Genomic DNA, 23000 nt, shown 5'->3' with positions numbered 1-23000 from the left:
CCGGGAGGTTGTTCCAATATGAACCAATGCCAAAATATTATTCATAGGTGCACGAAATGTCTGCCAAACGTATCCTATGGCCTTTCCCATCCCATTAACATTCCACAATAGCCCGTAACACCTTCGTAGAGTTCTCTGCATCTTTCTTAAGTAGGTGTTCAATTAATCATTCCTTCCCATTCCTCAGCATTCGCAAGGACGTGGCCAGGACAGCTCTAAACTGTTGGAGGATGCGTCAATCTTGTCTGAGAGTTGAGGGTTAGTCCCAAATCTTTGACTTTGGTAACGGACGGGAAGAAGGCAACCCTCATACAACGGTTTCGGACTGTACCACCTACGAATTTGTGCGAATTGCTTAATGCTAATGCTAATGCCAATGCTAATCAGACCTGAATCACTTGAACATAAAGTTTATAAAACTAGAAACACTTGAAAATGAAGTGAATCACACATGAATCAATGTCAATGGTCCAATAGATTATAATTAGGTTGTTAAAGGCTGCATTACCAGAAAATATGAAAGTTATTACCAATTTTATGCAAAACATAAATCACCCAAATGGCTTGATACTGTTGCAGTCTGTGAGAGTTGCTACTCCTTAACGCTCTCGTGCCACGTACCAAACGAAAGAGTGAATGTTTACATTCATAGGGCTCTCCGATTGCGATGTGCCACGAACTGTTATGGTTCGCGAACTGTTACACTCTCCGAATATGGTTCGATCGGCTTATTCGGGCCAAAATCCAAACACTGGAAGTGAATCAATATGAATCACTTGAATATAAAGTCAATCTGTCTTCAACCACTTGGATATGGAGAGTTACTGACTTGAATAATTTGAATATGCTGTAAGTCAGACCTGGATCACTCGCAAATGAAGTAAATCATACCAGAGTCATGTAACCAGTGGTGTGTTAAAGTGTCCAAGAGGTGAAATTGTCGTGATTATGTGTACGGTATTTATTAAAAATAAAATCTTGATCACTTTTTCAAATCGACGTAAGTAACTTCCAAACGGTTTTGAGAAAATTATTTTATAAGAATCACAACATGACTTCTGAAACTTTTTTTAAAATGAATAACTTTTTAACATTTTTTTCGCCCTGTACATTGCTTAAATTTTGCATACAATAAACTCGCGATCAAAAACTAAAGAGTTCCTATTATATCCCTCAAATATATTATTACAAAATGCTAAGCCGAATTATTCAGTTACTTGCAACGTTTTAAATTCGCGGTGAATTTAAGTAGTGGTTAGGCTGCGAAAGTTGAAATCTTACTTTCGTCGTTTTGTAAATCCGGAAATTAAAAGTTTTAAAAGTGAACAATCAAGTTGGTTCAGAGCGAAATGTGTAGAATTTTGTCTGCAATAAAGTAGAATCGATAAAGTAAGTTTGTATACTTTTTTGGCTTAAGTCTGTTAGAATCAGTTTTCGAGAAGTATACCAAGAAAACATTAAACTACAGGTCGGACTCGATTAGCAAACAAACTCAAGGATATCTCTTCTGCTATCCGTCGGATTGAATTTCTCTCTTCAGCAAATTTCTTTATAATTATGGTGTGAAGAATGAGTTTTTACTATGGGATAACAAATTTGTACTTACATTACAGTACTAGCGTGTTTGTACCATATCTCAAAATTTCTCCATAGTATTTTCCGTATAAACCTACATAGTCTTTGGGCCACCTCTATATCACCACCAAGAATGAAAATTTCACAGAACTGGAAGCATCATTTTGAAATTCGATGCCCACTTGGGTATAGCTCCGAATAATATATACATGATCGGACATACAAACATGACACAACGAACATATGGAACTAATTTAACGGAAATGGTCATATTTCTGGAGATTTTCAACGAATCGTAATGCGTTCACCGGCATTCAAATTCCTATTAGTTCTTGTTTCTAGGAAAATTGTAAACATCTATACAACTTCACACTGCACGAAAATACCAAATTTGATGTCGACGTCTTCCGGATGCATCCAATTTCATAAATGTTTCATAAAGTTATGAGCATTTGAAAATTTTGCCTATACACTCGATTCTGTTTTTGCACGGATTTTTTTACACGGCCGTCCAAAAAAAGTTTCCATACATTTTTTTCCGCCAAAACTTTATTTTTGCATGAAACGTCGAGAAATGGTGTTACTTTTTTTACACGGTTTTTGAAATTTTGAACTGAAAACTTTTTTTGCACGGTACGCATCCCCCGTGCAAAAACAGAATCGGGTGTACCCTGTAGCTCGATTTTACAGGAAATTGTTCATAAAAATCATCGTAGTCGCCTCCGATTTTGTACTATTTTTTTATCAACCTCGGCGTCGTGTAAACAACAAGGTATCAGGTATCAGAAGGCCGGCTCCAGAGGCACGTTTCCCGCCATTTGGGAGATTTGTGCCATCGCCATATTTGAGCCTATGTCATCATCACTCATCATCATCATCACTCGATGGGAGAGGAAAAGGAAAGGGAATGTTTTATAATCTGTAAATAATCAATAAATTATTATGTTAATCTGTCCACAGTCCGGGAAGTCCCTCTTCTGCCCCTACAGCAGCCAGTATTTATAGCTCAGAAATCCCTTATCTACGAACAAGTGAAAGGTATCAGAGTCATAAGGTAGAATCTTGAATATCACTTGATATAGGTAGACATGACAGAAAGATGGGAGGAAATATATGTAGGGTCTCTTGAAGAGGGAATATCGCATAAGCGAATTGAGAGCATACCACGAACAGCGCCCTAAAAAGGGCACTGCAAAACGCATAAGCGTAAAGAGACTATAGCTCATTGGGCTTCTGAATTCAATTTCACTTAATAAGTGTAATAATTGGATTCGCATTTGCGCAAAACTGGACAGTTACATATCAGGTGATACGAAGTTCCATAATCAGAATCACAACTATCACATACAGAAATGCATCAGCACGCTGAATATTTGCTATGTGATAGTTGAGTCGGTAGTGGCCAGTCCAGATTGTAACCAAGAGACTGCAATTCTGCTTTGACAGATTTGTTAAATACTAAGCCACCTTTGGGGATAGCTCAGTAATGTACAGTAGGGTGCCAATGGAATGTATGGGAAAAATTTTGCCATCGAATTTCAAAAAAAGGTAGTGCTCAAAAGTTTTGTCTCCTCGAAAAAAGTCCCCATGCAAAATTTGAGCTCAATCGGACTTCATTAAGTGGACCCCCAAAGCGGTCAAAGTTTGGCTTTTTTGACCCATGAAAAATCTCCAAAGGGGGGGGTACATGAAATTTCCGAAATCGAAATTTTTTTTTTTGATGCCAGATGTCTTAGAAATGCATGAAACGTCGAGATCTGGTGTTATTTGGAAAAATTTTTTTTTGAAAAAATCGACCTTTTGGGACTTAGTAATTTTTTGAGTTGGGGGAGTGAATTGAATTTGAAATGAACGATTTGAATTCAATTGCTTAGAAATTCAAGGCAATAGTATTGAAACATATCCTATATCATTGTTGGCCACTGAAAGCATATGATATGTGATATTTCATTAGGGTGGTTCATTTACTTTCCATTAGGGTGGTCCTTTTTGTTAAAAAATAAAAAAAAAATAAAAAATAGAATTTTAATTGAATATTGAAGACAATAGTATTGGAACATCTCTCACATTATCGTAAGCCATTTTCTACATTTAATATGCGGTATTTTATTAGGGTGGTTCACTTATTTTCCATTACGGTGGGCCTTTCTATCGAAAAATCATAATTTGAATGGGATATTAAAAACAATAGTATTTTATCACCTCTTTCATCATCGTAGGGCATTTCCTTCATTACATTCGTGATATTTTATTAGGGTGGCTCACTTATATTCCATTACGGTGGTCCTTTAAAAAAAAATTGAGAATTTGAATGGAATAGAAAATATAAGAGTAATTAAACAACTCCTATGTCATCGTAGGCCACTGTAAACATATAATATGTGATATTTCATTGGGGCTATTGTCCTCAGTTTTGCATAAGGGTGATCATTTAATTTGTAAATAAATCTCAACAGATCTAAAAAATCAACTTTGTTTGTATAGTTTTGAATCATGATTCTTCATTGGCATGCAACTCTTCGTTAAGATATTTTCATTAGAGGTTTTCTTTTGAATAGTTAAAATAAAACGTTCCAATAACAATAATCAGTGAATTTAGTGAAGCACAACTCTAACTGCCATATTCAAAATACAGATAAAAAAGGAATGAAACAATTTTTGACGTATTCAAATTATGATAATAGCTTGATGGGCGACGATGAAGGCAACAAAAGTGTTTAGTTTATATTTTCAAAAGAGATTCTCAGCCTTGGGCTCCTTCATTCCCGAACCAAAAGTACGTTGCCTTCTGTTTGCTATAGTACACGCGATTCGGTTGTGACAACATAGGCAATTCCAGTTTTAACAAACAGTTCTCGTTTATTCTTCAAAGATGTAACAAAGTTCCTTATAGAAATTTCGTCGGAATTTCATATGGATTTTTTCGTTGGAGTTTTCAACGGAATTTTCTTTGGAATTTCCTTTGGAATTTTAATCGGAATTTCCTTCGAAACTCCTTTTAAAAATTTTCATTGGACTTTTCTACGAAATTTCCTATGAAATTTTCTACGGAATTTTCATCAAAATTGGAAATTTATCCTGAATTTTCTTCGGAATATCCTGTGGAATTTTCTTTGGTATCTTTAGAAGTGCCCTTTTGAATTTTCTGTGGAATTTCCTTCGAAATTTCCTATGAAGTGTCCTTTGGAATTTCATTCTGAACTTTTCATTGGAATTTTCTTCGAAATTTACTTCGGAGTTTCTTTTTGAGTTTCCTTCGAAATTTGCTTTGGGATTTTCTTTGAAGTTTCCTTCCGAATTTTTTCTAGAGTTTGTTTCAGAACTACCTGTGTAATTATCTTTGGAGCTACCTTCAGAATTGTATTCGAAATATTATTTGGAATATCTTTCGAAGCATTGGAATTTACTTTGGAATTTCCTTCGAAATTTCCTTCGAAATTTTCTTTGGAGCTTTCTTCGGAATTTCATTTGGGATTTCTTTTGGACCTATGAAATTTAGTTCGGAATATTCTTAAAAATTTCCTTTACAATTTTCTTTGGAATTTCTACAGAGTTTTCTTGAGAATTTCCTTACAAATTTGCTTTGGATATTCCATAGAAAATTCCTTAGAAATTTTCTACGAAAGTTCCTTTTAACTTCCTTTTTTCATTGGAATTTGCTATGGAATTTTCTTTGGAATTTCCTTAGTAATTCCCTTTTGAATATGTTTCGGATATTTTTCAGAATTGTCGTCGGAATGTCCTTTGGAATGTGCTTCAGAATTTCGTTTAGAATTTAATTCAGTTTTAATTTTATTTTATTTTCGGCATTTCCCTTATATTTTGAAAGTTTCCATCGAAGTTTCCTTTGGAATTTCTTTTGGAGCTGTGATTTTTTCTTCGAAATTTCCTTAGAAATTCCTTTTTGAATTTCATTCGGAATTTGCTTTGAATTTTTTTATGGAATTTCCTATGGAGTTTTCGAAATTTCCTTTGGAATTTTTCATTGGAATTTTCCACCGAATTTTCTTCGGAATTCTCTTTGGATTTTTTTTCGGAATTTCCTTTGGAATTTTCTACGCAATTTTCGTCAGAATTTCCTCTGAAATTCGCTTCGGAAATTCCGTTGGATTTTTTTTAGTTTCCTTCGGAATCAACTTTGGAATTTCCGTCGAAATTTCCTTAGGAGTATCCTTTAAAATTCCTTTGCAGTTTTCTTTGAGGCTACTTATCAAATTTTCTTCAGAATTTCCCTCGGAATACCTTTATTACTTCCTTCAAAATTTTCTTTGAAATTTCTTTCGGAATTTCGTTTGAAGTTATAGAGTTTCCTCGGAATTTCCTTTGGAATAACCTTTAGAACTTCCTATGGAGATTTCGGAATTTTATTCAGAAGTTTTGATTGGAATTTTTACGGAATTTTCCTTTGGACTGTTCTACGTAATTTTCATCGGAATTTCCGTTGAATTTTCTCGGAATTTACTCTGAAATTTCCTTCGAATTCTTTTTTCGGAATTTTCTTAGGAGTATCCTTTAAAATTCCTTTGTATTCTTCGGAACTTCATATCTTATTTACTTCAGAATTTTCTTTGGAATTTCTTCATGAATTTCTTTCAGTAAGATGCTTCAGGAAGTTATTTTGGATTTCTTTAGAATTACTTTCGGAATTTCCTTCTTCAGTTCTTCAAAATTTTCTTCGGCGTTTCCTTTGGAACTTCATTCGGAATTTTCTATGGAATTTCTTTTGCAGCTCCCTTCGGAATTTCTCTTAGGATCAAATTCGGAATTTCATATGGAATTTCCTTTGGAATTTTCTGAGGAATTTCCTTCTGAGTTTCCTATGGAATTTCCTTCTTAATTTCATATGGAATTTCCTTCGGAATTTTGTGCAGAGTTTCTATTATAATTTATCATTGAATTTTCTTCGGAAGTTCCTCTATAATTTTCGTTTCCTCTGGAATTTCCTTCAGTATTTCTTTCGGAATTTTCTCTGGAATTTCCTTCGGTATATCCTCTGGAATTTCCTTCGGAATTTCCTCTGGAATCTCCTTCGGAATTTCCTCTGGAATTTCCTTCGGAATTTCCTCTGGAAGTTCCTTCAGAATTTCCTTTGGAATTTCCTTCCGTATTTCCCCTAGAATTTCTTTGAAATTATCTCTGGAATTTTCTTTGGAATTTCCTCTGGAATTTCTTTCGGGATATTCTCTGGAATTTCCTTTCGAATTTTCTCTGGAATTTCCTTCGGAATTTCCTCAAGAATTTCCTGCGAAATTTCCTCTGGAATTTCCTGAGAAATTTTGTCTGGAATTTCATTCGGAATTTTCTCTTGAATTTCTTTTGAAATTTCCACTGGAATTTCCTTCAGAATTTATCAAATTCTGATTTTTCGACAGAAAGGCCCACACTAATGGAAAATAAGTGAACCACCCTAATAAAATACCACATATTAAATGTAGAAAATGGCTTACGATAATGTGAGAGATGTTCCAATACTAGTGTCTTCAATATTCAATTAAAATTCAATTTTCTTATTTTTTTTATTTTTTAACAAAAAGGACCACTCCAATGGAAAGTAAATGAACCATCCTAATGAAATATCACATATAATATGCTTTCAGTGGTCAACAATGATATAGGATACGTTTCAATACTATTGCCTTGAATTTCTCAGCAATTGAATTCAAATCGTTCATTTCAAATTCAATTCACTCCCCCATCTCAAAAATTTACTAAGCCCCAAAAGGTCGATTTTTTCAAAAAAAAAAAAAAAATCCAAATAACAAGAGATCTCGACGATTCATGCATTTCTAAGACATCTGGCATCAAAAAAAAAATCGATTTCGGATTTTTCATGGGTCAAAAAAGCCAAACTTTGACCGCTTTGGGGGTCCACTTAATGAAGTCCGATTGAGCTCAAATTTTGCATGGGGACTTTTTTCGAGGAGACAAAACTTTTGAGCACTACCATTTTTTGAAATTCGAAAAATCGATTTTCATTTGCACCCTAATATAGATCTTTGACATAATCAGTAATTTGTTGAGGATTTTATCGCACAGATCTTCAACTCTTCTTATAATTAAACTGAATGAAAAGAATAAAAATATGGGCATTTGAAGAGGTGTAGAGGTGTCCATGGATGTCTTCACAAAAGTCTCAGTGTCCACAGTGGTCTCTACGATGGTTTCAGTGGAGAACTCCAATTCAATTCTATATTGATTCTAGGTATGTGCTTGAATCATCTTGAACATGGACAAACACTGCACAAGCAATTGTTCGGATATGTCCACAAGAAAATGGCGAAATGGATACAAAAAATTATCGAAAAACACCTAGAAATTTTAATTACGTTTACTTGAATTTTGACGGTTTTGCACGCTATGCCCTTCGAATGTGCCGGTTTTCCAGTGACAGTTGGTGACAGGTTCCCTTGACTTTTGGGAGCTAGCTGTCCTCTCTCTCAGGATAGAATTAAGTTTAAACCCCAGACGCCGCCAAGAGGTGCTTATTCAACGTATTCTTGAAGGCAACATTATACCGGATGATTGTACACAAGTGAGGATTATTGCCACCCAAAAGCCTGGAAAACTCGCGGCGGATCATAACTCGTAGCGATATTGACCTGTATTCGCAAGCTGATAGAGAAAATGATTCTCCATCGGCTTGACAAATGAGTTGAAACGAAAGGCCTTCTATCAGATGCGTCTTTTCTAGGAAGCGAGGACCAACCGATCTAGAGCTTCAATTCATGGGTAAGGAACTTACTCAGGGTTTTTCCCATATATATCTGGTTCAACTCTAAATACACCTGGGGAAAGTACATAAAGTACCGTTTCGATTCATATTAAGGACAGCTTCAAATTGCGGACACTCTACTTTGTATGGGAAACATTTCTCACGAAATGAATCAAATTTTACCATCCAAGAGTTCTTACTTTCGAGGCTCTTTTAAATTAGTTTTTTCTATTCATATATATGAAAATTGGTAATGAGCAATTACCGTAGACGTCTCTGAAGTGGTATGACGATTTCAATTGATGATTTGGCTTTTCTACTACTTTGCATATTTATTGGAAGTTAAAACTTGTGATTACTAGAACTTTGAAATAATTTATTTAGTACGATTCGATGGATCGAAGTAAACCGATCCCACAGAAGGACGAATAAGTCGTAAATCGTTTCAATTTCTGTCATCTGTCAACATCTGTTGGCAGCTATTATCGCTTGGAGAGAAGTAAATAATTGCTTACATTTGGGATGTTCTTCTTTAAACACTGTTGTTTTCAATCTAAAAGTCTCTCGGCCATGTTATGTAAGAAAGTTTATCCGTGAATTTTAAATTAATCCGCATTGATCGCAATATGTTACGACAAACAGTTCATCGGATGCTCGTGACCTATAAAAAATTAATATTACGCGTTGCAAGAAAAATTTTGATTCCGGGAAAATCCGGGGTTATTGATTGCTAAATTTTCCATCAAAATTGATCATATTTGTAGTTCTGTGGAGAAAATTTCAGCTCGATTGCTTGAAAGGGAACAAAACTACAGCATGTCAAAGTTGAGCATTTTGTATGAAAATCGACATGCGCTGCTATTATTCAGAACAGCACTGTATGTCAATACTTCTCCAACTTGATGTCTCGAGACTCGATGCTGTCTCTTTCAGTTTCCCGAACAAATTCACCTATTCAATCCGATATTTTCATGCCATGTTTCAATATGTTGAAATGTTACTATATTCTAAGCAAACATGGTTTTCTTCAATGTATTTTTCCCAAATAACAAAAAGCTCCAAAATTAAAAAAAAATGTTTCCTCTATATCGATATCTCCCATACACGACGGTCAGTTTAAAACCGAGTTAGGGAAAGTTCACTGTACTCAATTTTGAACCAGTTTCGGATTTCACCCACGTTTTACTTGAGCTAGTTTTGACTCGAGCCAAATTAGAATTTTTCACGCATTGAGTTTATTTTTTATGCTTGCGCTTATCGAAGAAGTTCAACAAGCTTCAATACCAAACAAATCGGACTTACATTTTTAACTCCCATAGCACAAAACGATAAAATATGGGGAATTGAAACACGAGGGGTCCGAATTGGAACAGGGTTGGTCCAACTCGGACCTTTTGGAGAATTTTGTTCAAACATGTCTAGCCGGTTGGGTGACAAAACGTCGAATGCCAAAACGTCGAAAGGACAAAACGTCGAAGGGACAAAACGTCGAAGGGCCAAAACGACGAATGCCAAAATGTCGAATGCCAAAACGTCGAATGCCAAAACGTCGAATGCCAAAACGTCGAAAGAAAAAAACGTCGGAGGGATAAAACATGGAACAGACAAAAAAGCGAATGTCTGACAAAACATCTATCTAAACAAGGATATGAACGAATATGAAGAAAATCGATAAAATGTGACGTGAGATGCAAAAATTAAACAGTGTTTCGAACAGTTAAGGCAGTGACAATTTTTTTTCCAATGTTATTACCGTGGTACCGTAATTTTTAGTTGGTATTGGATGGTATATCAAAAAGTCAAATTGAAAATTACCAAGACTTGGCGAAATTGTTGAAATTGATGATTTAAACAATATCCAAGTTTAAATCATCAAGTTACAAAACATGTGTTAGAGTGTCTCATCAAAGTGTTAATATTAGTCAAACATTTAGCGTGTTTAAAAATATCAATTAACTCTAATTAAATTAACTACATCGTATTCGATTTTCATTATTTTTTCAATTGATACTTGTATTGTTCTTTCTATTTTGGTACTGTCTCACTATCGCTTAAATTATAAAACTGTATAAATTCTCTACACCAAAAAAAAAACAACGTCTAAACTTAAGTCAATAGTTCATATAGGAAACTTGCTGGAGATCCTGACTTCTATATATGTGATCCCAAAGTTTCAGAAAAGATAATCATGTTTTGGAAAATAATAAGCAGTTTCTGAACAGATAATTCAGTTGTACTTATTCGACAAAAGAATGAGTAAGTTTTTAAAGAATAAAGAATTTACTAATTGTTTAAAATTATGTGTTAGTTGTTAGTAATTAGTTTACAACACATTGGAAAAGTTAAACATTCAAATGAAATTAAGTTATTGAAATTATCATGTTTGGTAATATCATTTATATACTAAACAACATGAACTACAAACACTAAAGTAGCATGATGTCACATTTACAGAACTCGAAGATAGACGAAACTGATCAGTTTGAACAACAGCAACAGATTATTCAGTAAGAATCCAATCGATAGACATGCAATTCGCGCGCCTCGTTTCACTAAAATAAAGAAGTTTTATTGAATGTGTGGTGATCTATCATTATCGCAGTAACCCTTGTTAAGTAGAAGTTTATTATCTGCCAAGTTGTCAAGCACTACAGTCAGGATATTCCACATTGGCGACGAGAGAACCCAAACTCGACTACAACAGCCTTAAAAAATCAAAATCAAAATATTTTGCGAGGAATACGAATATGTGAAGCGTTCTAACAGTAGTCTAAAGCGTTTTCCGGAGAATTGTGATCCAAGAACTAGAAAAACTAGAAAGAAAGAAGAATAATGACCCAAGAACCGAAAACTGCAAGAAAAAAAAGGAACAACATGTTCTTGGATGTTTTGAACTGATGACTACTTACTAGTAGGTACGTAATCAATGAAAAACTTCGCCTCAAAAGGGAAGTTGCCTTAGCGGCGGATGCGATCCGTCGGGTCAGGCTGTACAAACAGAAATGTTCGCCTATAATGGGAACATGAAGAAATGCAAATGCTCGCCTTAGAAGGGAGCAACCACAGCGACAGTTTCGAACTGTCGGGTCCGGTGGAAAAATAAGTGCTCGCCTTAGAAGGGAGCTGCCGTAGCAACGGATACGATCCGTTGGGTCCGGAGGAACTAAAACTTGTTTCAATACGAGTTGCCGAAGCAACAGATTCGATCTGTAGGGTCCGGCGGAAGTTGAAATGCTCGCCTTAGAAGGGAGCTGCCAAAGCGAAGGTTTTGGTCAAGATGTGAAATTTTGCCCTTAGAAGGGAATAGTTAAAGTGACAGATTCGATCTGTCAAGTTTGCTCGAGAAGGTCGAGAAGGTCATCTCCAGCCAAAATAGCAGATTGTGAAAATGTAATGTCTACTGCAGTGGTCCTCAGCGTTACTTGCCATGTAAGCCACCTCAATGATCTCTGAATATAACGCGTACGACAGTTCAGTGATCACTGGTATATTGACATAGTGGTTAGTACTGGTTTCGGAGTTATGTACAAAACATCTACATTGGTATCGTCCTGGAATAAAAAATACAAGAGATATTAAACTTTTCAGAGATTTCGGTATGGCCTAATATTGAGGCGATATGTTCGTTTCAGTTCCACTCAGAAAAAGTTTCTTGAGTTTCAATAATCTAATGCAATTCTAAATCTCTAAAAAAAAGCCATGAATATACAAAAATATTTATTGAAAGAAAAAGAGATGCCAATGTGGAATATCCTGACTGTAGTGCTTGACAACTTGGCAGATAATAAACTTCTACTTAACAAGGGTTACTGCGATAATGATAGATCACCACAGAATGTAACCGTTGAACGCTTTTATCGGAAGGAAAAGACTAGAAGTAGAGTTGAAAAAGGATGTTCATAGGGAAAGAAAAGGAACATGATTATTCACATAACGGGGGGATCTGCGGAATCCGTTGCTGAAAATACAACTTAACCCACGAACCTATACACTCAACATCATGGTTGACTTGGTTGATTTGGTCACTTCTGTACTTCAAATTCAATTTGCTTCACAAAGTTCTTCTGTCCTCGTCTGAAATGGATGTAAGAGTGACATTTTTCTGAAAAAAAAATCCATGCATACTGCGACGGAAATTGTAAACTTAGCTGTTTCCAACGCCATCCGCATCGCAACCGTTTTTTCCTTAGCAACACTAGTTATCCAAAATGACTGCTTTCGACGTTTTGTCCCTTTCGACGTTTTGGGATTCGACGTTTTGGCATTCGACATTTTGGCATTCGACGTTTTGGCTTTCGACATTTTGTCCCTGAACCATGTCTAGCCATGTCCTGGTAGGAGATATCACAAAACTCTCTGAGAGAAAAGTGCGCGCGCTAAAATAGGCTTTCAAGAAAACATAAAACTTTTCATGCCGTTCATCGTACTGAAAAGATATAGTCAAAAAACTGTTACTAGGTCCGAATTGGACCATGTTCCCCTATGTTTGTATCCTTTGCTTTTCTACTAAAGGTATAGCTTTAAAAAAATCAATTATATTCCACCATTCTCTAACATTAGATGATTATAGAACGAAGCCAAACCTCAAATTTTCAAGAGCACAAGACTTGAGAACTAAACAGTGCTCTGCGTTGAAAATTTATCCCATTGATCACCACCATCCAGCAAGTAATTCGTTTGATTTTTAACGCGAACTGTTGTCAGATTCTCCAGTCTTGTGCAGTGATTTACCCTTTTATGGTCAAATTTGCTGATTCACCATCCTTTCACTCCCAGCAAAAGAGAAAAGTAAAAAGCGTATTAAAAACTAGTATGGATTACTAAAGAAATTATATTTGTATAAACGAAAACTAAATCGTGAGTTTAAACCACAGTTTTAAGTATAAATTTTACTGTTTATGGTACTTTTACTAAAAAGTCTCATACTTTTAAAATCATGTACGCAAATTTATCGATCTACAGCAAATTGTAAACGGTTTTCTCCGAATTTTTCAATTGGTAATCTCAGAATAACATATTATGAAAATAATATGTGGAAAATAAAATCGATTTCATTACAGCAGTGTTGCCAATTTTGATAATTGTCAATGTACTTCGATAGGTCTTCTAAAAATAGAACAATTGTGTTTCTGTTGTGATTTAAATGTGACGTGAGGACTTATTAAGTAACTCTATGAAGGTGTAAGTTATTTTTCATATTAATACTATATTAGCACTTCCGTCAGGACGTACTTTTAACCAAAATAATCTACTCACATCAGTTCCCAACAAATCTATATAAATAAAAATGGAATGGTGTTTGTATGTCACGAAATGGCATCCAAACGGATCAACGGATTTGAATGATTATAATTCCGTTTTGTTCGTCAAGTGTTCCGACGTGTTTGTGTGTATAAAAATTCCAGGATATTCACCGGGAAAGTCGGAAAAACGAGCGTGAACTGAGCTGTCATATTGTATGGGAGGTTCCATGACATGTTTCAACAGCCTACTTGATGGCAAGACGAAGTTTTCCGGGACCACTAGTTTAAAATATTTTTCTTTAAAAATATACGGGAAAAATGATTTCATAATATCTGTAAAATTGTTGTTCCAAAACTAACTTGATGTTTTCCATCAGGCTTCTGATTGATAATGCTTTCGAAGAACTAGCCTTTATTAAAAATAAAAAATATAAATTATCGAATTTTCCAGCCAATTTCTAACAATTATTGATATTGATAACCTCCAAAAAACGACCATATTCGTGTGAAACTTCATTTTTTTGGTGGGATTCTGCTAGAATAGCAAAATCTGCAGTCCCATGTTCTGTAATATTATGTCACATTGCCTGCAGACCTGTAGAGTTTTAAAATTGTTTCTTACAATTACTTGTGAAAATTCAACCATCCAGAATCCATCAATTTCCTAATAGGGTAGGTGTACCAGTTATGGACATAGTGGTTCCCTATTTCGCCATACGTGATTACTTTAATGTCTTCAAATTTTGAAAATTTGTATGTTTTGTAGAAGTTAGATTTAAGATATATCTTGATGCTAAAGCATTCAAAAAGATTTAAAATGTGATACTTATCAAAACTTCACATATGGCCAAATAGGGAACCACTATGGCCATAACTGGTACACCTACCCTATATCAAATCAGTTCGAATGAATATTAGTATTTTTTCACATCTTATCTAAAATCTCCCCATAGAAAACAACACTTTGCACTATGCCCCGTTTCGCCGTCCCACGATACGCCATAATTCCTCACAATTTATCACGGGATTAGCCAAACCCTCCTCGCCGAGTTCGAATCATTATTGTCTCACTGGCTAGATCGTGTGCTAAACGTCCAGATTACCATAAACAAGTTCCTCCCAAAACCCCTTTCGTGGCGTCGTCGTCATCTTTGAACAGGTTCAACTACCGGCGAAGAATATCCACACGCACTACACGCGCTCCTAAACCTCTGGGCTTGCGAGGGGGGAATCTATATTTTGCCTGCTCGCCGCGAAATGATCATGTTTCTGATTATCATTTTCCTCGGGCGTCTTCTGATCCTCACCCAAAACTATATATTAGGGTGTCCCAGAATTGTTTGAAAATCATACGGCAGAATTTCCAAAAAGACATAAAAAAACATTAAAAAATGGTAAATAAAAATTTTAAAAACAAAATTTCTAAGTGGGATCCCGTTTTTTTTAGGAAATTATCTAAAATTATACAAAAAAAAACTTTGTTGCAAAGTTATCTGTCAAATCGTACACTTCAGGTTAATTATCAGAACTCCAAGTCTGAAAGACATCCCGTATGGGCTGTTGTATCTCAAGGCAGAATTTTGGGACCAATGTAGTACAACATTTTCACATCTGACTTACCTGACTTACCTCAGGGATGTCAAAAATCTTTGTTTATGGATGACACAGGCCTCTCCGCCAAAGGACGAAGCCTGCGTGTTATCTGTAGTAGATTGAAAAGAAGTTAGGATAGTTTTTCTTCATACTTCCAAAATGGAAGATTTATCCTAATGCTTTCAAAACTCAACTGATACTATTCCCACATCAACCAAAACCTCTTTATTTGAAACCATACAGTAGACATGTTGTCACAACGAGAGTAGTTCAAATAAATTGGTCAGCTGAATTTGAGTATATGGGGCTCAAATGAGGGTCCAACTGAACAAATTTGGGGGAGTATAACTTAAGAACTTGGAAGGTCGATCTCAATGGGCCACCCTACTACATATGCCTACTTTGTGTGTGCTTTATTATTGTATTATCCACTTGTCGCGCGATCCAAGTCGTCGATCGCAGTAAGCCAACAACTTCCATTCCCGTCGCCTTCTTCGGTTTTATAATTAGCATATTATGGTGTATGTTTAAATCATTCCCATCTGCGCAATGGGGTCCTCGCCGTACGTCTCCTCCAGCTGGAACTCCTCTCTGATAAAGATTTTGACAAGTTCTAGCCACCGCGAGCGATTTCGAGCGGGACCCTTTGAAGACTACTACAAGCACGACACGAAACCAGCGATATAAATCAATGGGGAAGCATCAGGTAGCTCTCTGCATACGCTACCTGTTCCCTGGTTGGACATGGGGACCGAGAGGAGTTGGTTTTCGTGTGCCAATAAATAGGATAAATAGGCCTTGCGTGCAAGTATTGAACTGAGCGCAGCAGGCCATGGACTAGACGACATGTTTTGATACGACGCAGCCTACTTGGCGTGTCCACGGGATTTGCGTGCATGTCGATCGCAAAATCTCGCAATGGAATTCTCGGAATGTTGGTCGCTGCCGTTTTCTTCGTTCTTATCGAGATTTCATGAAGTTTCCTTGTTATCCCTCTCTCTCCCTTACAGGTAATGTGATCGAAAATGTTCGGAACGAGTATCGAAGATCGTCTCAGTGAAACAATGGCGACGCACAAGGCCGGTCGCGTAACCGAGGGTAGTGAGGGTTGTCATGGTACCGCACCTCATCGAAGGCACTACTTTCGACGAAGGCCTGCTGCGATCTCGATGGCCAGCCATTGTTCCTTGCTGCTTGCAGCCCTAGTAGTGATAAGTTGTCCGCTGCTGGCAGTGGTCAAGGCCATGCCGCACTCTTCACATCATTCTTCGGTTTCCCTTCCCGGGGCCGAAAGCAGCAGCAGTAGTAGTAGTGGTAGCAGTAGCAGTAATAGCGGTAGTACAAAGAGTTTAGGAGTTTATATGATCCGATCGCCGGAATCGACGACGGCACCGGCCGGCGATGAAGTGTTGTTCGAGTGCGAGCTGAACCTGATCCCGGAACGACTGGAGTGGAGGTTTCGACCTCAGGACGCTGCTGGCAGCCGGGACGACTATGTTTATTTGAATAGGAATGTAAGTTATAACTAAGTTCTGTAATACGATCAGTTGATCAACCGTTAACTTCTTCACAGGGTCACAACGTCACAACCATCGAAGGCAACTCCAAGCTGCACGTATATGTCAACTCGAAAACGATCGGTGAGTATCAGTGCGTGGCATGGTTTGGGGCCTCGGTGATTGCGTCGATTCCCGCGAGGCTAACTCTGGCCTCGATCAGCCTGGAATCCAGTATTAGCAGCAACTACGGATCGCTGCGGAGCAGCAGTAGTCTGAGTGATACGCCGCATAACGCTAGAACCGATCGAGTCCCTTCGGTTATGCGACGGGTAATGTCCCCGATCCAGCAGCAGCATCTCAAAATTTCCCCAGGAAATAGTATTATCATCAAGTGCGGCGAGGTGGTGTCCAATCCACCAGCTATATGGAGCTACTACAAGTAAGTTTCTAAGTAAGTTCATACAACCCTCCACATAACCACTTCTCTTTCCAACCTCAGAGACGAGATGGCCATCCCCACGAATGTTCCGCAGCTCCCGACTGGAGGCTTGATTCTCTCACAAATCACCCCGCAAGATTCCGGCACGTATCGCTGCTCCGCCATCAACTCCATCACCGGAAACGAGCTCAAAATGCCCCAGAAGACCACCATCCTCGTCGAATCCACACCTCGATCGCCTCCAAAGGCAATCTACAAACCGCAAAACGTCTCGGTAACTCCCGGGGCTACCGCCCTACTCGAATGTCCTGGAGTTGCCCTTCCTATCCCCAGGGCATCCTGGTTCCGGCGAGACGGTCAATCGCTCACCGATCGGTCCCAAGTACTCCCTTACGGTCTCCAGATCACCGATGTCACCTCAGACGATCAAGGCGAGTACGTTTGCCGGTTGGAGAACGGCATTGAACCCTCCCTCATCCACACCGTCAAGCTCACAGTCCTGGAAGCCCCGAAAATCATCGAACCGCCTCGATCAACCCTAACCAATGAGAGCGAAAGTCTCGAACTGGAATGCATCGCCAAGGGTTCCCCAACGCCGGACATCTACTGGATGATCAATGGCGACTACACCAAGTGGGATCGGCTGATCAAGTCCAACGGATCGAAGCTGTTCATCAAAGCAGTGGAGAAGAAACACGCCGGAATCGTGCAGTGCTTTGCAAAGAACGAAGTCGGCGAAGTGAGCGAAAGCAACTTGCTGCAGGTCAATCCGAAGCAGATTCCCGGCGGAGTGGAAACGGCTCCCCTCGGATCGGTACCAACCGGTCCCAAAGGGAACGAACACAACGGAAAGCGCCCCAAGGGAGGAAAGAAACACAAACATCGTAAGTATACGTGGTTTTCAAGAAAGCTAGTGTATTGTCTTCCAGGTTAAGTAGTTTTTTAATAATTGGAATGAACGTGGTTATGTCCGAGGGGATCTTTTCTCGCCGAGGAGGTCCCCGATCGACGCCGCTCCACAGTAATTCAGAAGGCAGCCGACAGTTCTTCGCCAGGGATACTTCGAAGGCGCCCTCCCGAGCTTCGAGGCGATCGAAGTCGTTTCGAATGAGCTTGAAGTTGACCTCCGGAAAGGCGGCACAGATATCGCCGAAGATCTTTTCCGCCATTTCGCGGTAGATGGGACACTTCAGGCAATGCTCCACAGTGACGATTGCCAGGTTGGGATCGAAGTGCTTGTCATCGCAGTACAGAAGATTCTTGTCCACCTTTTGCTTTTTGCCTTTTTTACCCTTCTTGCCCTTTTTGCTTCGGCCATTCTTTGGCTTGGACTCAGCGGATTTGGTCTTTGCGGGAGATTTGGATTTGCCTGATTTTTTGGGAGGCATTGTATTTGGCGTTCAAACTCAAAATTCAACGCTTCCTTCGATTCTTTTCTTACAGTAGTCATGATCCCGCCATCCCGGCCGAACATCACGCGGCTTTCGGACGAATCGGTCATGGTGCGCTGGTCGGTCCCATCTTCGGACGGTCTCCCGATCCGGTTCTTCAAGGTCCAATACCGGATGATCGGCGATCCGTCCCGGAACATTGCCCGCACCCAGTGGATGACGGAAAACGACGACATCTCTCCCTTTACTCGATCGTACGAGGTCAACGGGCTGAAGTCCGACCATTTTTACCGCTTCCGGATAGTGGCCGTGTATTCCAACAACGACAACAAAGAGGGTGCCGCTTCTGGCAAGTTCCACTTGCAGCGAGGATCCCAGCTAGGCCCCAAGAACCACCTGCTTGCTCCGACGCTGACCCGCACGGAGTCCGTTTCGCAGCACGCGATCGTTCTTCACTGGCAGTTCCCGCAGCACTTGCCGCAACCCATCGATGGCTTCTACGTGTACTACCGACCGGCCACTACAGCCGGAGAATACTCCAAGGCAACGGTGGATACTCCAACGGCTCGACACTTCAAGATCGACCACCTCGAACCGGGCACGTCCTACGAGTTCAAGCTGCAGTCTTTTACGGCCGCTGCAGCGTCCGATTTCAGCTCCATCTGGACCGGCAAAACCTTGAAACCGCCTACCGTCACTCCGGTGAATCCCTCGGTCAACTCCGCTTCGGAGGTGAACGACGGCACCGGTGAAGTGCCCAACTACGTCTACATGGGCGTAGGAGGCTTCGTTCTGATCCTGGGAGGGATCGTATTGCTGTGCTGCTGTTGCGTAGCTTGCCGCAAGAAGCGAGGACCCGGAGCTGGTAAGTATTGCTGTATTCGTCGACTCGGATCAGTGGATTGACCTTCCTAACTTTCCAGACGAAACGGACGCCAAGTCGCACATCCAGGTCGAGCAGAATGGGTTCCCCGGGGCGGTCAGCAATGGTGGCCCCCGCTCGCACCATCACAAAAGTCGCAACGGAATCAGCGCCCGGATGAACATTACGCCGAACCCGCTGGCCCAGGATGGGGATAAGGTAGGCTGAACTCGCCAGTGTGGCGAGAGGATTCTCGAGTCCTCTCGTCGACAATGACCGTTTGTGTCTTTTCTCGTTTTCCGAGTAACTCTTGCGCTCCGTATAGCTACTAACAACAAGCTTTCCCTTGTTACTTTAATTTGTGCCGTCGTTGGCCGTGATGGACGGTAGATTCCCCTTTGTTGAGGATAGAAAGACCAATACAGTGGTAATGATGTTGATAAATTTCAAGCGTATGGTTCAAATTAAAGTTACACCCGTTACTGTGAATAGGAGAGTGATCATAAACTGCGTTACGCATTACCTTACTAATACTAATGATGGGAAACGTAGATCTTTGAAACTATAGTTTTCTAGCAGTAGTGATCATTAAATTTAAGGACAAGCGATTGTGGATTGTATTATATGTGCTCATATTAGCTTTTATCATACAACCGGCATTTAAATGGAATGAACGGATCGTAATCATAATCGCAATTTCATGAAATAGGCAGATATTCCAACGCTTATCTCACGTACTATCATTCGGATGAATGAATCTTTGATTTTATTATGTTTTCGGGACACTGAGAACCCCTTAAACTAGGGTAAGTGTTCCCTTAGTTGTGGGTGTTCCTATAGTTGCGGTAGTGCCGTTTTCACTGGTTTTATTACATTAACCACAGAACCGACACTGCCAATCGACGTATTGGCTTGTTGATACACGGAATAGTTGAAAAGAGCGTTCAAATTGCTTTAAAACTGATGAAATATCACTAAAATAGCTAAAATTTTACTTGCTTGTACCAATAGTTGCGGTAAAGTGTTCCTATAATAGAGGATCCCATAAGAAAACCACGGATACCGCAACTATAGGAACACAAATTGAAAATATACCGCAACTAAAGGAACAGTGTACCAATAGTGGAGGTATTATTTTTCACTGACATGCCATGGGTTACTGCGATAAAATATTTTTTCTCATTAAGTCAGTACTTCCCAAACTGTGCGCCGCGGCGCCCTGGTGCGCCGTAGCACTTCTTCAGGGGCGCCGCAAGTTAACTCATGATTAAATTTGATATCTTCCCATTATCTTAGAAAACCTCTCAAATTTTCGAGAAAATAAGTACTGGTCAGACTCGTTTAAAGAAAACCGTTCTTCGACGACTTTTAAACAAATTATATCTGTTTTCATCGACTGTCATTGGAACATTCATTGTTGAGAACTTTTGAACTCGTTTTTAGAATTTAAGGCCTACCGCACAGTGTCGTCAAGCATTGTGCTGAGCAATGATACTTCGATTCCCACTTCATCCGGAAAACTTTTCATAAGGAATGTTTTCCGATTGTGTCAACAGAGCGTTGAGTGCTGGTCCGTTGTCTAAAGTGGTGCTTCTTGCAAGAGACAAAATGGTCCACTGGAAGCATTAAACTGTTGGATGCAATTAGGTTGACTATATTTATTTGATTGACTCAAAACACAGCAATTAAGACTAGTTTTGCTCAGATTGTTAGGTTTGTCACCGTAATTGTTGATAAAATGTATACGTATGTATATGTAAAATGTTATATGTATTATATTTATATTAATGTAATATGTAAAATGCTACAAAGGAATAAAAAACAGAGATGTTACCAAGAGGAGCAAAAAAATGAAAATTTAATTAAACATTTACAGCTCAGAAAATACTAATTTTTGAAGACTTGCTTTCCAATTTATTATACGTTAAATGTCCAATCTTATTTTTTATTTGAGTTTTGAGAACTGAAGCTTCTCTATCACGTTTTTTTTATCCCATTCCTCTCCTCGCACAATTTATAAGTTTCTAAAAAATTTTTGGCGTTTAGGCATTGATTGTAATTTGTTTGTAAAAATTCCATTTATCCCTAAGGATTAATGTAGCAAAATACTCACTTACTAGAACAGAAGTTTCACGAGTTCACATTTTATTTGCAACAGCATATTTGTGTGAGTAAATGTGCGAAGAAATTGGAGTATTCCAATCAGAGTCAAAAAATGTCAAAGAAAATTTATGTTTACACTTTCTATTGGAGATTTTACTTTGGAAAGCATTGGCAACTACAGTAATCGAACATCAAAATGATAAAGTCAGGTCCACTTTTTTTTCAAAGGGCGATGAAATTTACAAATTACGAATATCATTTGAATTGATATTCATTGACATTTGAAGGCCCTGATCCCAATATCGTTTGAAAATTGGCATTAAAAACTAAACACATTTTTGGTTTCAAAGATAACTTTGGAAGTTGTGCTTAGAAAAGGACACAAAATGTCTATAAATTGCAGCGAACATCACTTTGTGTTTATAGTTTTAATTAAGGTGATCAAAGTATTTTAGAAAGATCGTTATGCGAATATAATTTGGCCATCCACGGCAAAATCAAATGGAAGTGGCCAAATTATATACGCGTAACGCACTGTCCAAAATACATAAAACACCCGAATAATCCTCCATCCAATTATTTTAGTGTTGTTCTGTCTATATTGAAAGTATTATACTTCTGGTATAGATAAATACAAAAAAGGTATCTCATGTATAAGAATGTCCTCAGCCTTCAGATTTTAGCTCCGGTGCGCCGCGCCGTTTCCAGAGAATTGCCAAGGGCGCCATGATCTAAGAAAGTTTGGGAACCTCTGCATTAAGTCAATAATCGTGACTTTCCGTTACAACATAAACATGTACATTAATTGCGCTTCTTGAATTAAGGCGGTTAAATGCAGTTCAATCATGCTTAGTACCTCCACTATTGGTACATCTACCCTGCTTAGTAGCCCATTAGAACTCATGGAAACCTCTTGGAAATACATGTGGAGTTCTGCGAAGCGTTTATCAATCTTAGTAAGCGTCATAAATCCTAAGGAGCTCGAGAACCTCCTTGGAACCTAGGATCTTGGAAATCCTAGTGATTCAATGAAAACACATATTGGGAACCCCATGTAATGCTTAGGCAAGCCCTTGTAACATCTAGGAACTCTCCTTAAGACAACTTTGAAGCCTATGGAAGCCTTTGAGAAACCCAGAAAACCTCTTTGAAATTCCTCTGAACTTCTTGGGAACTCTAGTGTGCTCGAACAGAACCTTTGCCAACTTCTAAAATCCTCTAGGAATCACTTTGAAAGCCTGAAATCATATAGGAATAACTTGGAAAGTTGTGAGAAAGTTTTTGATCCGTTGTGCGCCTTCTGGACAAACCATGGGAATTGCTGAAAACCCCTTGGCAGAAATCTTCTGAGCTTCCTCTGGCACTCTTTCAAACTCGCTCTGAGAGTCTTCGAGCTCCCTCTTTGTGATTATTGCGTACTCTTTCTAAGTTTATTGCGGACTCCCCCTGGGGCTCTCTCGACTACCTCTGGTATTCTTCCGGATTCCTTTTTTCGTTACGTCATACTCAATATAAGTGTCTTGCAGATTTCCTCTGGGATTATTATGAACTCTTCCGGGAAATGATTTGAACTACCTCTCGGA

The 23000-nt window shown here is 38.7% G+C and overlaps 1 protein-coding gene across 10 annotated transcripts in view; it reads left to right on the top strand.

Moving 5' to 3' along the window:
- Positions 1-23000, top strand: part of LOC5571133 (interference hedgehog) — a 302494-nt gene that overhangs the window by 266603 nt on the left and 12891 nt on the right. For 7 of the 10 annotated variants that reach the window (XR_002501910.1, XM_021852050.1, XM_021852047.1 and 4 more), the window contains 5 exons: positions 16134-16637; positions 16697-17061; positions 17122-17945; positions 18505-19317; positions 19376-19533. Coding sequence is in view for 9 of the 10 variants with exons in the window: in XM_021852050.1 (XP_021707742.1) it covers positions 16149-16637; positions 16697-17061; positions 17122-17945; positions 18505-19317; positions 19376-19533 (2649 nt within the window). In the remaining variant the exon portion in view is untranslated. Of the gene's footprint in view, positions 1-15556; positions 15830-15853; positions 16058-16133; positions 16638-16696; positions 17062-17121; positions 17946-18504; positions 19318-19375; positions 19534-19704; positions 20182-23000 lie in introns of those variants that run through there. The other 3 variants (XM_021852053.1, XM_021852049.1, XM_021852048.1) reach the window with 3 other exon arrangements.

Source organism: Aedes aegypti, chromosome 3 (genome assembly GCF_002204515.2).
Source record: "Aedes aegypti strain LVP_AGWG chromosome 3, AaegL5.0 Primary Assembly, whole genome shotgun sequence".
Taxonomy (NCBI): domain Eukaryota; kingdom Metazoa; phylum Arthropoda; class Insecta; order Diptera; family Culicidae; genus Aedes; species Aedes aegypti.
Note: the sequence above shows the minus strand (reverse complement) of the source record. Positions and strands in the feature narration are given on the sequence as shown.